Source organism: Balaenoptera acutorostrata, chromosome 11 (genome assembly GCF_949987535.1).
Source record: "Balaenoptera acutorostrata chromosome 11, mBalAcu1.1, whole genome shotgun sequence".
Classification (NCBI taxonomy): domain Eukaryota; kingdom Metazoa; phylum Chordata; class Mammalia; order Artiodactyla; family Balaenopteridae; genus Balaenoptera; species Balaenoptera acutorostrata.
In genome coordinates, this window is record NC_080074.1 from 88,414,379 (window position 1) to 88,432,675 (window position 18,297).

General features: G+C 34.6%; 1 protein-coding gene across 1 annotated transcript in view; it reads right to left on the reverse strand.

Moving 5' to 3' along the window:
• Window positions 1–18,297, reverse strand: part of ETNK1 (ethanolamine kinase 1) — a 69,370-nt gene that overhangs the window by 24,745 nt on the left and 26,328 nt on the right. The window contains exons 2-4 of the mRNA XM_007194839.3: window positions 17,104–17,363; window positions 7,018–7,158; window positions 2,194–2,336 (exon numbers count right to left, since the gene is read on the reverse strand). Of these exons, the coding sequence (XP_007194901.2) occupies window positions 2,194–2,336; window positions 7,018–7,158; window positions 17,104–17,363 (544 nt within the window). The remainder of the gene's footprint in view (window positions 1–2,193; window positions 2,337–7,017; window positions 7,159–17,103; window positions 17,364–18,297) is intronic.

Below are 18,297 nucleotides of genomic sequence, written 5' to 3' on the forward strand. Positions count from 1 at the left end.
GCCACATGGTCATGAGTTTCAGATTTTACCTGAACAACATTCCAACCATGTTTTCTTAATGCTTATGTAGCAACTAATCACATAGGAATTGATTTTTTTGATGGATGCCACAAAGTCCAAAGTAGCCTTCCTAACGGACAGTATAAAGCCATTGGTAAGAAAAAAAGAACAGAATATCACCACAACTAACATACAAACATAACCACAAAGACAAGAAGAAACAAATGGTACATAACAGACTTCTATGAAGAAGGGCAAACTCTAAAAACTCTATCAACATATTTATACTTGTTGAACTGTGAGTTTTATTCTTCTGTGTAGGGAAGAAAAATTAAGACACAAAAGTATGATTTAGGTAACTTGTGGTAAAGTAAACAATGACAACCTTGAACTCTTAAAGCCAGACGGAAGCATAACTATTTTATTTGAAAATATGAGAACTTTTCATATCACCAATCAGTAGTTTAGATAGGCAACTGGTTAAATAAAAAAGCAAAAATTAATTTTTTTACCTAAGACATAGTAATCTGATTTTTTTGGTCCCTTATGTTTTAGATTATAAACAAGTTTGTTCAGTGAAATGAATATTCAAAAGAAACTTATAAAATAAAAATATGAAAAGTTAAAATTATATTCCAAAGGAAATAACAGATTCTCTTGATTAACTTGCAGTTAAAAATAAAGCTGAGTGTCCACTTCAAATGTAAGATGAAGACCCTCACTTGAAATTCCATTATATAAAATAATGTGTTATTAGATCTTGCACTGAACTTAAAAGCTAATATACATCGCTTTAATGCATAACTAATACTCTAGTCTCACAAATGGCATTGAGATTTGGTTACTAGTATATAATGTAGTACATATATACTATGACAACTGTATATAATAAATGGATAATAATAAATTAAAGGGCACTGTCAAGTACTTAATGTTTTGGGGTACACCTGAAGTTTTCAAAAAACGATTCCACACAGACTTCAAGACATTCAAAATAAAGATGTTAGCTCAGAAAATTTTTTAAAAATAGAATCTCTAATCAGATTAAAGTATCAAATATAAAAGGTACTTAAGTATGTTTTTGAAAATATGTGCTTCAGTCTACCACCCTTGACAGTGTTCTCTGGTTAGTTTTCTTCAAATTAAAGTCAGTTACAAATATTAAAAGCTTTTGCATTAGAACAGTCTCAGCTTACAATCTGATAAGAATGGTCATAAACAGTATTTAACATAATATGACCACTTAATCAGAATTCATTGGCTTCAATATCTTCACAACAGCACACTTTTAATTCAAAATAATCTTCCAACTATGATACCTATCTTCAAAACTGGTTTCCTACAAAATGCAATAGCTTCAAAGTTTCAAACAGACTTTTTGAATTAATACTAATCTTTCAACCAAAATTGCGTTTTAAAAATGTCAATGTAGTATTGAAGGGCACCTACCGTTTTAGCAACCAAACCTCAAACCACTTTATCCAATAATATAATACAACCAAGTGTTTCTTAACTATAAAAACATAGAGAATTTGAATACAGCAAGATAGGAACAATCCCAAAAAACAATTCACCAAAAAGTTCACTGACCATCTCAAAAAATGTTAAAAACAATTTACTAAAGTGTCTTGATTATTACTTTAGTAGATAAAATTTCAGTAACTACAAATAAAATTTCCTCCATCTGTGGCTCTCTCCTTAGCATCAAAATATCTAACAAATCAGTATAATAAACAGGTAATGGGAAACCTGGAGACATATTTGCTTCTAATACTGCTGTCCCCCCCCGACACTCAAAAAATTTCTATATTTATAAAACAGTGCAATGTCAGCTGGTTTTTCAATAACCCCCATTACAAGCAGGTGCATTTTCAAACCATGAACTACCAAATATTTACAATTAAATTCATAAACAAAGTAATTTTATCATTTTTCATTTAAAACTCTAACAGAAAAACCAAAAACTGTTTCTAATAAACCAATTCTAAGAAACATATTTTATACAACTATGCAGAGAATATATATTCCTAATTTAGCACAGTTACTGTGACTTTGTAACCAAAAGAAAATGTTGAAGACTGCACACATGTTTTTAACCCTTGCATATGAATTAAATTTATTGACACAAAGATCAAAGGATTGTTAAGAACATGAAGAAAAAAACTTTACTCACTGCTAAAGTCAAACACCTACCTTGTTTCTCATTGTAGATTATATTCTTACACAACAGATCATTATGGCAAAGCACAACAGGTGAGCCCAGGTTAGAAAGAATCTTCTTCATCCAAGTCATTTCTTCCTGAAGAATCTGAGAGCTTGGGATATCACTTAGGAACCTTTCAGTTTTTTAAAAAAAAAGTTATATCTTATTTATATTAATGGCAACATTTTTTAAAGTTTCATTAAGGAATAAAATCTTCTTTTCTTTTCTTTTCTTTTTGGTCATATAGAACTTATTTTTTTCCTTCTAGTTTTATTAAGATATAATTGACACACACAGCATTGTGTAAGTTTAAGGTGTACAGCATGATTTGACTTACATACATCATGGAATGATTACTATAATAAGGTTAATGAGCCGCCATCATCTCACAAAGATACAAAATAAAAAGAAAAAAACTATTTTTTTCTTGTAATGAGAACTCATGATTTACTCTCTTAAAAACTTTCATATATAATGTACAGCAGTGTTAATTTATCATGTTTTATATTACATCCCTAAGTACTTATTTATTTTGTAACTAGAAGTTTGAACCTTTTGCCTACTTTCATCCAATTCCCCCTTCCCCATACCCCACCTCTGGTAACCACAGATCTGATCTCTTTTTCTCTGAGTTTTGTTTGTTTTTGAAATATAAATGACCTGCAGCACTATGTTACTTCCTGGTGCATGACACAGTAATTCTATATTTCTATACATACCAAAGAAAATCTATTTTTAATAAGTTCTTTCCATTTAAATGCACAGACTTCTGAATTAAAACAAGCAAATTATTCTAAAGATTAGAATAAAGAAAAACTATTAAAAAGAACTTAAACATGAATAAAAAGAAACAGAGCAACAGTTAAAATGCAGGGCAGAAAAGTAAAAAATGTATCAGTACAAAATGGGATGAGGGAATAATATATATATCTAACAGCTAACAATTACTAACACTATTCTAAATGTCTTATATTTATCTCCATTTTATAGATGGGGGAAACCAAGACACAAAGAGTTTAATAAAAAGAAGTTTAAGTATATTATTTAAAATTACAAAGATAGTCCATTAAAGAACTAAAACATCTATTTCAAGCTTGGAAGGGTGAATATAGTACAAATCAGCTAAAGTCACATTTGAAAGTCAATAGATATTATCTACTATTGATAAATCAACTCATTATTTTATGATAATCATACAATCATTAATCATATAAAATTATGATACTATCATATGGTAACCACATCATAGAATACTCATCTTTACAGAGAACTGCCTCAGTAGTCAGGCTGGGAAGGGTGAGAGTTGGTACGGCAAGAAGGATTAGTGATCATGGCTTTTTATCCTACACTCTTTTCTGTACTATTTATTGTGCTGTATTTGTAATAATTTGATAAAAATACAATAGAACAAAAATAGGGTGCTACTACTAATTCCTCAATAGCACCATCAGGCTTACAAAATAAGTTCTCTTCATTCTTTCTCTGTATCATCTCTCAAATTACCCCTTACATTTCCATTTTATAACACAAAAAGGATTCTGTATCACTGAGTTTACTTTAATGAATTTGCCTATGGAAATAATAGGATTCAAAGGATTATTAACATAATTACAATCATATACAGACAAAAAGGAATGGAAGAAAATATGAAACATATTTTTAATATTTTAACTGTTTTTAATGTTTTAGTTGTATATTTTCTGTTGGGGCAAGGTTCTTTCATTATTTACCACACTGCCTCTCCAGCTTTACCCAAGTATCACTAACCTCAAGCATTTGAAGTAACCTTTTCTGAATAATAATAATAATAATAATTTTTAAAATAGCAGCTAACATTTATTTAGCACTTATATGGCCAAGCACGGTTCTAAGAAATTTGTATATACCAACTCAATTAATCCTCACAGAACCCCTAAAAGGTAAATATACTACCTTTGTTATTTCTGTTTTATGGAAGAAGAAATAGGTAATCTGTCCAAGGTTACACAGCAGAACTGAGATTTGATCCCAGGCTGTCTGGCTCCAGTCTTGTACTCTTAATCCATACAGCACCATACTGCCTCTCAACTCTGCACCACTGCCATCTACTTATTTTAAAGTGATTTTTCCCAAAATCTTTCAATAAAATAGCTATTTCAAAAGAGAATTTTTTTTTTGTTTTTTACGTTATCACTTTCTGAAGTCCAGTACACCGGACAAACTTCCAGGTGTCTGCCTATCTCAGTTAAAGGGGTATAATATCCCTATCCATTCAAAGTTTGACAAACTACATGTAAATAAAGCACACACAGAGTGAGTCAAACTAATCTTTGAAATAATCAAGCTCAAAAGAATATAGCTATTTTTCACTAATGAATTATAAAAAATTAAAAGAAACTAGAAAAAAAAATCCACAGGTCCTGCTTACCTCCATTGTTCTTAAAACAAAGACTTCCTGAATACAAAAGCTGAAATCTTCATGTACGCTTTAGGTATAAAGACAAAATAGAATGTCCAATTTTGGTACTAGTATTAATCACACTATGTAAAAACACGTTTGGTGTAGTTTCTGAGGCCCGTGCCCCCGAGTATTTCAGAAGGTCCCAGCAGGACTGTGCTCTGGGTGTTTGTCCAGAGCGGCTGAGATGGTGGTGGAGGAGGAGGAGGAGGAGGAGGAGGAGGAGGAGGAGGAGGAGGAGGAGGAGGAGGACTCTGAGCTCACCTGCTCCCACTGGCGCATCAAAATTACAACTACCTACAGAGCTACTTACTCGGGATGAGAAAGACCAGAAGACTGGCACAAAAGATTCTTTAAAGGTATAAAGAAGAAGCCACGGGCTTCCCTGGTGGCACAGTGGTTGAGAATCCGCCTGCCAATGCAGGGGACACGGGTTCGAGCCCTGGTCTGGGAAGATCCCACATGCTGCGGAGCAGCTGGGCCCGTGAGCCACAGCTACTGAGCCTGCGCGTCTGGAGCCTGTGCTCCGCGACAAGAGAGGCCGCGATAGTGAGAGGCCCGGGCACCGCGATGAAGAGTGGCCCCCGCTCGCCGCAACTAGCTCGCCGCAACTAGAGAAAGCCCTCGCACAGAAACGAAGACCCAACACAGCCAAAAATAAAAAATAAAAAATAAAAAAAAAAAAGAAGAAGCCACAAGAAGACGAGCAGAAGGGGCAGAGACGCAGCACAGTCAAGACCCATACCCCTGGGTGGGCGACCCACAAACGGGAGGATAATTACAATTGCAGAGGTTCTCCACAGGAGAGAGGACAAGCCCCACAGCAGGATCCCTAGCCTGGGGACTCCTGCACTGGGAAGACATTTGGCTTTTTAAGGGCACACTTTCAGGAGAACCAGAGGGCTGTGGGAAACAGAGACTCCACTCTTAAAGGGCATATACAAAATCTCACACACTCTGGCATCCAGGTCAGAAGCAGTAATTTGAAAGGAGCCTGAGTCAGACCCACTCGTTGATCTTCAAGAGCCTCCTGGAGAGGCAGGAGGCAAATGGAGCCCACCCTTGACTAAGAGACACTGGCCGCAGCCATTTGGGGGAGCTCATTCTACCAGGAGGACACTCGCCCTGGTAAGTGCTATTTTGGAATCCTCCCTCTAGCTTACTGGCACCAGGACCCAGGCCCGCCCTGGCAGGCCAAGTTTTAGGACCCCTTGGGCCCCTCAGGCAGCATCCAGGGATCTTGCCCCACCCACCAGCAAGCTGACACCAACTTCCAGGACATGCTGGACACCAAAGCCAGCTGTGCCAGGAACCAGCTCTGCCCACTGGGGGTCTAATACCAACTCTGGGGAACCCCAGGGCCCTGCAGCCAGAAACGCTGGGACCTGGCTCCACCCAGCAGCAGACCAGCACTAGGCCCAGGACCCTCTGGGATCTGGGCCCTTTCCATCAGCAGGCCGACACTACATCCGGGACCTCTGGTCCCACAACCTGCCCCCCAGACCCAGTTCTGCCCACCAGAAGGCCAGCACTAGCCCCCTTAACCCTGCTGCACGTTGTACATGAAAGTTGTTAAGAGAGTAAATCCTAAGGGTTCTCATCACAAGGAAAAATAATTTTTTCTACGTCTTTATTTATGATGGATGTTCACTAAACTTACTGCAGTAATCACTTCATAATGCATATAAGTCAAATCATTATGCTGTACACAAACTTACACAGTGCTGTATGTCAATTATATCTCAATAAAACTGGAAAAAAAACCATATTTATACACTTTGGATTCTCAATACTGATTTACACATTTTTCTATATAGGAAATGAAATACCTTAGTCACTCTGAACCTGAAGTCCTACAAAAGCTGAGACTCCAGTAAATGAATTTTCAACCTCATGAGACTTAAATAGTCACAGTAAACTAAAACCCAAACTTTTTCACACTCCAATATTACTATACTGTCCCAGTATAGATCTCTAGGCCCCTTCAAAACAGCCTTCCTTTGGACAGAAGGAATTTTTTTAAAAAGGTCTCTATTGTCAACTCACACTACGAAAAATACACCCATTCATAGTAATCTTTATATTATGTTTACTGCCAAATAAACATTCCATATTTGTTTCTTGGCTCACCACTTCCCCACTTTTAGAGGGGATGATTATTTTTCTTCTTTTTTTTTTTTTTTGAGTCAGCTGTGGGAAGGGAAGGAGATTTCTGTAGTGCCTTCTGAGAGCCAAATGAATTAATGCTTATTTTACTTAAATGCAAAGAGATAAACCAAACCAGATTTTATACACAGAAACCTTACAGTTATCTTTGAAACCCTATATATGAGCAAAGCAATGTAAAACATAATTTAAAATGTAAAAGTAATTTTACCTTTTATTAATGTCTTCATCTGCAAATCCTGTGGGAATGAGAGAGAAATATTTTCCCATCTTTAGCCATAGGTTAGATTTGGGAATCCAGCCATTGTGTGCATGAATAGCATGGATTTTAGCAAGCTGACGTGCTATAAGCCTGTTTAAAAACAAAACAGCATAAAAAAGAAAGTGTTAAGCACCATACAGTTCATATCTACTCATAGGTAAACTAAAATAACTAAGGTGCCTTTATCTTATAACATGATTTATTTTTACCGTATATAAGATTCAAACTAATACGACAAGTCAACTCTCACAAGGAGAGGCAAACAAATGTTTAAAGCATAAGTAGGAAGAAACACCTAAAATTAATACAGTAATTAAATACTGTGTCCAAAAGGGACTGAGTGTCTGGATATAGGCAGCCTATTTTGATTATACAATGTTTGCGACCAGCAGAACAATACACAACTATAAATGATTTCAAGGCACATATTAGATATTAATCACTGATGCATTTAAATTACACTGAGTCATTTTAATTTTGAGCTTTTGAAGTCACTGAAGTTAAAGGGCAAAAGGGACTAAAGTAAAAAGATAAATGGTTAGATAAATAGGTTCTATGAGTTAATTTCTGTAAGTGTGTTGTTAACAACAAATACTCTGAACAAACGTTAGGATTTTATGATGTAGAATCAATACTGATATAACAACAAAATAGTTTGAAGCTGTGTAGTATATTTGTGTCCACACCATCTTTGTATCTGCAGAACCTAGTACAGCAAATGCTAATGGAGGAATAAGCATACCAAATAGAAATAAGAACTAAATTACCATATAGTCCATAGAATAGTAGGTAGAAACATGACTTAACAATAATCTACAAATAAAAGAACTTAAAACTGGCAAATTTTCAAGATACTAACAATCTAATGTAACGTTCCTCAAAGTACAATCCTAGGACCTACAACATAGCACCACCTAGGAATTTCTAAGGTTCCACCTCGGATCTACTGAATCATAATCTCTATGGGTAGGCCCCAGCACTGCATTTTAAACAAGATTTCCAGGTGATCCTAATTCACTGTATAATTTGAGAGGCACTGATATAATGCTCCAATTCTGCTTTTGAAGTCACTGAGGTTAAAGGGCAAAAGGGACTAAAGTAAAAAGGTAAGTGGGCAGATAAATAGGTTCAGTGAGTTAATTCCTATAACTGTGTTAACAAGTTCTCTGAACAAACATGAGCTTGGCTATGTACTAAAATCAATCTTTGGAAACTTAAAAAAAAAAAAAAAGAAAGAAAAAATACAGAGGCCTGGGTATTACCCCGAGAAATTAATTGGTTTGGGGTGCAGCCAGGGCATCAAGATATTTTAAAAGCTTCCCAGATGACTAATACACAAAAACCACTTAACTAAGTACACAGGGAATCTAGCATTGTAGTAATCCTTCACCAATCTGTGATTAAATAACACAGTTTTATTATATTTTTATACTACAGTGAATATTCTCATCTATCTAGTTCTTAATAAGAGTCCTGACTTTCCTTTGGAGAAACTTCCATCCCCCTCACTTTTTCACGTGGTTCACTCAGAGCTCATCTCAATCCTAACTCCCTATCCCACCGGCACCACTAACTTTAGGAGTGAAGAGATGACACAGACTTGCCCAGAGCATTCCATCCTTCAGGCCAGAATGATCGGTTCAGGGCATATTACCCAAACTAGGCCAAAATGATTTGATCCCAAGACTTTGGTTGAAGCTACTGACTTTGGTTGAGGCGATCAGAAAAGAAGGGACACACTCCCCACACTGCAAATTGATTAGATAAGCCTGTAACTGCTAAGAATCATAATTGTCACTCCTTAGAAAAGTCTGCCAGAAAAAAAAAGGTAACTCACAACAAAACAGACAGTGATATTCCCAATGGCACTATTAGAGCCCCTGGATCCACCCATGCTTGAATTTAGTAGTCTCAGATATATGAATCAACAAATTCCTCCTTCTTTGAGTCAGTTTGAATTTTCAAATTATTATTCTCAATAAGTCCTAATGCATCTCAGAAGTGTTTAGGCATTACTGCAAGTGAGTTTCAGTTCTACTACAAGAAATATTTGATGTTTTGTTTGAAAGAACACAGCATTAAAGAACCAATAGATTGACTAATATTCTTCATCTTTCAGTTTGGATGACTGTAATTCAGCTGACCACATCTCGTTTGATGTTTGATGATCTGAAAAACATTTCACAGTAGGGGAAAATGCTCAATGCCTGTTAAGGAGCAGAAAACTGTTATTGGTCTGACAGTACTTGATGCAATGAAAAGAGGTCTATAGGACATAGACCTTGCAAATCTTTGATACCCAAAGCTGTAACTGAATTAGCTGTTACCCTACTGATTCTCTCATGTACTCAGGTACAGAAATTGGTGAGTTTCTCTTGTCTTCAGAGTACCACTGGATTTTATTACTGAATTTAAAATAAGTGATAAAATATTTGTAATGCTGTTCTTTAACCCACCTAAATTTTTAAAGAGAAACCTGCTTATATTGTTATTCTGAAGCTTAAAGTTTACATGTAACTCACATTCAGCAAGCTCCTCAGCCTAAAACTGCTGCCAAGTGCAGTGTCTGATGCATTCAATATTTTCTCCTTGTTTTCTACTCTGGAAAATAAGTATGATGAGGTTTCACTGTAAGTGAGTAAAATTTGCTTTCGGCCTTTATTTTGATGATTAAGTTAGGATTCTATGGATGCTGAAGTTATGTGAAAGGAGAGACATAGATATCATATCTGAGAATATCTTTCGCCTTTAAGGCACTGCATTCTTGTCTAAAATGGAAAATTTGGCTGATTTGAGAATAAAATATAACTGAGCATGCAACCATGTGAAGAATAAATCTTATTTTTTGGGGAAAAAAGAATCCTAATGCATTACCAAAATATTAAAATCTTTTTAGGTATGTGTGTTTTGGTCCATACCTCTCAAATTACCAAATAAACATTTTTATATAAATTAAATAATTATTGCTTAAATGATCTTCCCCAAGACCATATACTCTACAAGAATATAGGAAAAAAATCTATTTTTATATCAATCTCTCATACAGTATTTGCATAAAAAGCTAGGCCCAAATGAACTTGTACTACTTTAAGCATCAGGAACCTTCATGAAAAAACCAAGTGATAATAAAATCAAAACAAAGGAGAGTACAAATATACACATATATACATGCAAACACACATATACATACATAGATGTATGTGTGTGTGTGACACATATATATTTGAAGCCAGTAAAAACTGGTTTTAAAATTTCAAGGAGGGGAATTGGGACAAAAGGCCTGAAGAAAGGTAATCCATGTTACATAAAACTCAAGGGGCAATCTATATCAACAGAACATTATGACCTAGAAATGTTTACTCAACAAATGAGACCAGTGATTCAGAAGAAGGGTCACATATTAGAACAGGTATTTAACACCAAAAAATTTTATTTGCTGTTTTAAAAATAAATAATAATGTCTATTTTTTATAGTTTTACCCCAGAGTTTGTATGAGACCCTGATTTGCAAAACACAAAATGTAGTCTCAGAAGTTGTCCAAATATAAGTTATTTAGCTAGGAGTGACTGGAATGACAATTCTAAGGCAAATACTTCAAAACGGCCACAACTCCAAGGGGTTCTTACACGTTAATGGAATCTGTTGAACATGAATAGCTGCTACAAGAAAAAGCACCTACTAATTTTGATTGTCTTCACTTTTCTGGCAGAAAGGTGGCTAACTGGAGCTGAGCCAGGATTTGAACTGATGATGTGATGCAAAGGCCAAGGCCTTTCCACTGTAATATACTGCAGTAACACTGCACAGAATTAGTTGGGTTTTCTTCTGACTTTGCCCTTGTATTTTAAGTCTAAACTGAAGCAAATCATTTCATTTCTCTGAGTCTCAGATTTCTTACAAGGAAAATCAAATTACTGGCATAATCTTAAAGCTCTCCTTCAAATCTAACATGATATGCCCCTGAATACCAGAAAAAAATTTACATAAACATTTACTCAATTTAGAGATTTAAGTTCAACAATGACAACAGGAATTTCACATTCATATTCATATACAAAGATCCTGTAGACTAACTTCCCATTTCATACCAATTTCCTACTAGGTATAATAGAAATGTTAAATATATATAAACTATGGAGTGAAAGGCAAATTTTCCAAATTTGATTTTGATTTTTATCAAAATTATCAAATATTTTCCCCTTTGAACAAATTTCTGAAATTACAAGTGAAATTATAAAAATTATTTTATATGCAATTTTAAAAACATTTCTGCATAACGTGATATATACCTACTCAAATGGAAAACAAACTAAAATATTAACAACCACCATACAATAGCAAAATTAGTATTTGCAAAAAAACTATAACAAAACTTAAGAGCTAATGATTAATATCTTCTAAAGTAAATTATAGATATATTTACCTTATCTACAGGCGCACTGTTAAAATAGAATTCGATTATATAAGGGACAAAGTTAATGTTAAATGATAACATCATGCTTACATAATAGGTAAAAATATATTCAGAATAGTGTTTAAAATATTTTGTAGCATTTTCCTATATAATTTTAAAAAATAGTAGCAAATAATAATAGTATAGTTGAGATTGCTTTATCAATACTACTGATAAATACTATCACTAAGTTATCATACAAGGGGCAAAGACCATGCCTTATTCTTCTATCCTAGCATTCAGCACTAAGAGGAGGTACTTAACAGATATTTGATGAATAAGAATCATCATCTTGGCAACAGACTCAGGATACATTTAGAAACTTACCATAAGATTCTACCACTATTAGAGTTTTTCTCTGGTGGATTAAAATTTATCCTGGATTTTTAAAAATCTCATATAATAAGAACTGTGCCAAAATTAATGCCTAGCTATAGAAAAACAAAATGACCATCCATTTGAAATACTGCCTGTTCTTTAACAAGACACATCTTGTATAAGCCTTTTTTGCAAAATCTAGGATTCAAGTCAATTTTTACAGGTCTCAGAACTACCAGTGTATCTTTTCTGTAGCAAAATTAACAAGGAAAGGAAGAAAATCTATTATACAAATATCCTCGTGGAAATAAGTATAGTTCAATTGTAAGCATAGCAGCTACATACTTAAAAACTAGGCTTTGCTAAGAGATTTTAAAAATTAAGTAAGTCCTACTTACAAGTTCCATATTCATCTAAACTTTTTGGTAAATTGGTGTTGAACAAAATACGCAATTTGTGAAGGATGGCTTTGTTAGGAAAATTTATGGTTTTTACTAGTAAATGAATTCACCAAAGTTGCAGAACACAAAACCAACACATAAAATACACTGCAGTTCTACATCATCAATGAACAATCCAAAAAGGAAATTAAGAAAACAATTCCATTTACAATAGCAACAAAAAGAATAAAATACTTAGAAATAAACTTAACCAATGAGGTAAAAGATTTCTATACTTAAAACTACAAAATGTTGCTGAAAACAATGAAATACAGAAATAAATGGAAAGACATCCCATGTTTGTGGACTGGAAGACTTAACATTGCTAAGGTGTCAATACTACCCAAAGTGATCTTTAAATTCAATACAATCCCTATCAAAATCCCAATAGCATTTTTTGCATAAACAGAAAAAACTCCACCCTAAAATTCAAATGTAATTTTAAGGAAACCCAGATAGCTAAAACAAGCTGGAGAAAAAAGAATAAAGTTGGAGGTCTCACACTTCCTGATTTCAAAACTTATTACAAAAGCTACAGTTATCAAAACAGAGTGGCACTGGCATAGCCTCAGACATACAGACCAATGGAATAGACAGCTCCAAAATAAACCCTCCAATTTATGATCAAATGATTTTCAATAAGGATGCCAAAACCATTCAATGACAAAGGACAGTCTTTTCAACAGCTGGTGCTGGAAAAACAGGATATCCACATGTAAAAGAAAGACGTTCCTTAATCCTTTCCTTAAATCATACATAAAAATTAACTCAAAGTGGATCAAAAATCTAAATGTAAGAGCTAAAACTATAAAACCCTTAGAAGAAAACATAGGAGAAAAGCTTCATGACACAGAACTTGGTAACAATTTCTTGGATATGACACCAATAGCACAGACAATAAAAGAAAAAACATAAACTGGACTACACACATCAAAATTTAGAACTGTGCATCAACAGACAAAATCAACAGAGTGAAAAGGCAACCCATGGAATTAAGTATTTGTAAGTCATATATGTGATAAGGAGTTAATATCCAGAATACATAAAGTACTCTTACATCTAGACAACAACAAAAAATTCCCATTAGAAAATTGGAAGAGGACTTGAATTGACATTTCCCCCAAGAAGATACACAAATGGTCAAGAAGCATAAGAAAAGATGCTAAATGTGACTAATCATTAGGGAAATAGAAATCAAACCCACAATGAGACACCACCTCCTTGCAATTAGGATGGCTACTATCAAAAAAACAAAATAATAAGTGTTGGCAAGGACTTGGAGAAACTGGAACCCTTGTGCATTGTTGGTGAGAATGTAAATTGGTGCAGCCACTATGGGAAACAGTAAGGCAGTTCCTAAAAATATTAAAAATAGAATGACCATATGATCCAGCAATTCCACTTCTGATTATATACCCAAAAGAACTGAAAACAGGGTCTCAAAAAGATATTTGCACACCCATGTTCATAACAGCATTATTCACAATAGTGAAAAAGTATCAACAGAAGTAACCCAAATGTCCATCCATGGATTAATGAGTAAACAAAACATGGCCTACATATACAATGGAATATTACTCAGCCTTAAAAAGGAAGGAAATTCTGACACACGCTACAACGTGGATGAACCCTGAAGACATTATGCTAAGTGAAATAAGCCAGTCACAAAAAGACAAAAAAGTACGATTCCACTTACATAAGGTACCTAGAGCAGTCAAATTCATGCAGACAGAAAGTAAGATGGTTGCCAAGGCTGGGGGTAGGGGAGAATGGGAAGTTGTTTAATGGATATAAAATTTTAGTTTTGCAAGACGAAAAGAACTGTGGAGATTGGTTGCACAACAATGTGAATGTACTTAACACTATGGAACTGTATACTTAAAAAATGATTAAGATGGTAAATTTTGTTATGTGTATTTTATCACAATTAAAAATAAAAAATGTTAACTAAATTATTTAAATGGTCATAAGAGGGCTTCCCTGGTGGCGCAGTGGTTGAGAGTCTGCCTGCCAATGCAGGGGACACGAGTTCAAGCCCTGGTCTGGGAAGATCCCACATGCTGCGGAGCAACTGGGCCCATGAGCCACAACTACTGAGCCTGCGCGTCTGGAGCCTGTGCTCCGCAACAAGAGAGGCCGCGATAGTGAGAGGCCCACGCACCGCGATGAAGAGTGGCCCCTGCTTGCCACAACTAGAGAAAGCCCTCACACAGAAACGAAGACCCAACACAGCCATAAATAAATAAATAAAAATTTTAAAAAATAAAAATAAAAATAATAAAATAAATGGTCATAAGAAAGAATACAGTTCTTAAAAAGACTTGATTAGAGCAATTCAATTGTTTTCTATTAGTAAATTTTATATACAACAGAGAAAAAACTAGGTAATAAAAAATTAAGATTTCTGATTTTCCCTATCATAGAGTGGTCCTTCTTCTTCCTAGTCTTAATAAGATAAGGTTTTACTGCACTAACATCAAGGCAAATGCTACTTTAAATTCCATACTCAATAAAGCCAAATGTTTGAAAATCTCAAGGCTGCAGAGAATCTCCTCAAACACCCACTAATCCTCACTAATTGCTCCTCTCTTGGAAGCTTTTAAAAAAATTATAATAACAGGCATTTTTTTGAAACTGGAAAAAAAAAAATCCCTAATCCTACCATCCCAACAGAATTTATTTCTTTTTTACAAACTCCCTTTGAGTTTTCACATAAGCAAATTATTTCCTGATTGTAGCCACAGTTCAACTAGTAAGCTGATTTTTTTCCCTTAGTCCTGCATCAGACATCTTGCATGTTTTAGACAATATTCAATAGTAACATAACACTTATTTGTGCTGATGTACCTTAGTTATATCTAAATATGAGTTGTTATGACGCAATCAAGCATATGCCTTTCTTTTATGACTTACTATATAATGCCCCATTGATTTCTGAAAGAGAACGTTACCAATTTTACTTGCAACTCACAGTGTACCAGTTCCACTACAATACCCTCAGCACTGGAAGTTGGTGTTTTTTAGTTATGCTTCTTGATAAGTGAGCAATAATTCATTTTAAATTGCATTTCTCCCATTATGTCTGTTGCTGAGTGGCTTTAATTATACTTCAGCCAGTATTCCCAGCAAGAGGCAAGTTTTAGAGAAATACTTCATGAGAAAATTCCTAAACACCTTAATTTGAATTAAAATAAAAAAATTTAAAGGTCTCTGCAATACTTGATTGCTACACAAAAGTTCAAATAAAAAAGATCATTGGGCTTCCCTGGTGACGCAGTGGTTGAGAGTCTGCCTGCCAATGCAGGGGACACGGGTTCGAGCCCTGGTCTGGGAAGATCCCACATGCTGCGGAGCAACTGGGCCCGTGAGCCACAACTACTGAGCCTGCGCGTCTGGAGCCTGTGCTCTGCAACAGGAGAGGCCGCAACAGTGAAAGGCCTGCGCACCGCGATGAAGAGTGGCCCCCGCCTGCCACAACTAGAGAAAGCCCTCGCACAGAAACGAAGACCCAACACAGCCAAAAAAAATGATCATGATAAACTTCCATAAGTTGAATTACTAGTTAAGCATTAGCCTGATGCTATTCGTCTTTACCTATCGTCTCCCTCAGACTCCTCCATGCTCTGCCTCATCCTTTAAAGTCCAATTCAAATGTTACTTCAGTTAAACACTGCCTTATTTCCCAACTATACCACAGTAAATTATTTGTACTTTTTTTGAAAATCTTTTCTGTTCCTCTGTGTATACTATTTAGCTTATTTTTTCCCCAAGGTTATTGTCTGTCACAGACTGTAAATTACTAGTAGAGCAGCTGACTGAACCATTTTTCCTCCCCTAGACTACATTAAACATAAATATATTCCAATGCCTTTTATATTCAAAGTAGATACTCTCTATTATAATCATAATAGAGGCAAGTAGCTACGTCTGAAGAAGCCAAAGCAAGAGAATACTGTGGACTTTGATCTATGGCTCAAGACCCTTTCAGGAAGTTTGTGAGGTTAAAACTATTTTCATAAAGTATTATTTACCTTTTTCACTCTCATTTTCTAACAAGTGCACAGTACAGTTTTGAGAAGCTACATGAAGTGGTGTGATGATGTCATCATGTTGACCGACAGCTAAAAGAACGTGCGCTTGATAATCTTTCATTCTAAAAACTTTGTTCTAATTTCTAACATAGTAAACACTGATAAATATAATTCACATAAACAAAAGTTCTTTGGGTCCTCAATAACCTTTTAAGAGTTGTAAAAGGGTCTTGAGACCGAAATGTTTGAGAACTTTTGATTTAAACTATCAATGAACTTGCTGTTTTCAAATCAAGCCCAAAAGAAAATTTTAGCAATTTTAGAAAAATGATCGAGCATATGCAAGACATTATTCTTACAGAAAACATAATACTTTGAATTAAATAATTTTTAAGTTTAAAGAGTAACAAAGACGTGCTAACAGAATTAAGACTCATAGTAAGCAAGAACTCTGAAACAATGAGCAGCTGGGTAACGAAACTTAGTAATAAGAAATGTGTAATGCTTTGATTCAAGCACTACTTAAAAAAATTGAGAAGCCTTGACCTTCTGCGACAGGCTAATCCAAAACCTCTCACAGTCCTTTCTTTTGCAAAGAGTTAACTATGAGAATTCAGAAAAAAGGAATGTTTTTTCTTTAGCAAAAATAAAACAAAACCCGAACAAAAGAAAGTTTCTAAATTAACCAAATAGTTGCCTAAAGAAAGAAAAGGCAGTTTTAAAAAACATTTCCTTGTGCACTTAATACTCTTATTTTTCAAAAGGACAAATTATTTAGGAAAAGAAATGTACCTGAAAATGGCAGGGTTGCAGACATGCTTTGGATCCAATGCTTCTCCCTGTATAAATTCATAGCACAGTCCATTATTGAAGGTACAGTAGAGTTGTGGTGCGCAGCCATGAGCCTGCAACACTCGGAAACTCTTCACTTCCTCATCTCGATCGACTAACAACTCAGTCTTATTGCCATAAATTCGCACCAGGACTACGTCCTCCATTGTATTACCCACATAACAGCCAATAAGTTTGTTTGTGATTCCATCTGTGAAAAGCTGCCCAAAAAAAAAGAAAAAATGGGGGAAAAACAATTATTTACTTTTAAGGAAGGAATAGGAGATAACTTGAAAATCATTAAATACTAATTGAAAGAAAATATCTACTTAATGTAACTTTTGAATACAATTTTGCCTAACATGTCTATAATTTTAATTCTAGATTTAAACAAAACGGAATACCACTGTTTACTATGTTGTGTTATACAATACACACATTCTCTCTCTCCTATATCTAATAGATTGGAAAGTCTCTGAAGACAGGGAAAGTGGCTCTCTTGCTAGCATATGATATAAAAGTTTTTAATAATGTTCATAAGTTTAAATATACAAATATAATACACCATAATTTATATTATGGTAAATTTCCAATTTATAGAAAACTCAACTTTAAATGTTATTTCCAAAGATTACTTAACATAATATGCATTAAAAATTGTTTTAAGTATTCGGGTTATAATAATTTAAACTTGAATGCTACAGCTAAAAAAAAAAAGAAGCACAACCTTAATTAGAGGAAGATAGATTTCTCAGGTATTTTCTAAAAGGGAGTTTGGGGACTCTTCAAGAGTTTTAAGTGCTTAAAGTCCTTTTTAAGATTTGAGTACAATGGTATATTAAAAAGTAAAAAGATGATAAACAATATTAGTTCTCTAAGTCTATTCAAAATTGCAGCTTTCATTTTCCTCTACACTAATTTGACACTAAAACTAACTTTCTACTTACCCAATTATAACTCAGAGCTTTTGGAGGCTCTCAGTGGAATAAAGGGATAAAAGTTAAAAGTGAAAGTAAGCGTTAAGGACATTTTTCCAAAGACAACTGGGAAAGAACAGGAATAATGGACAAAGAATAAGTTTTAAATGTATACACATTTAACTAATGCCTGAGAAAGAAGGTAAACGTTTCTGTTTTGATAAGATTGTTGTAATGA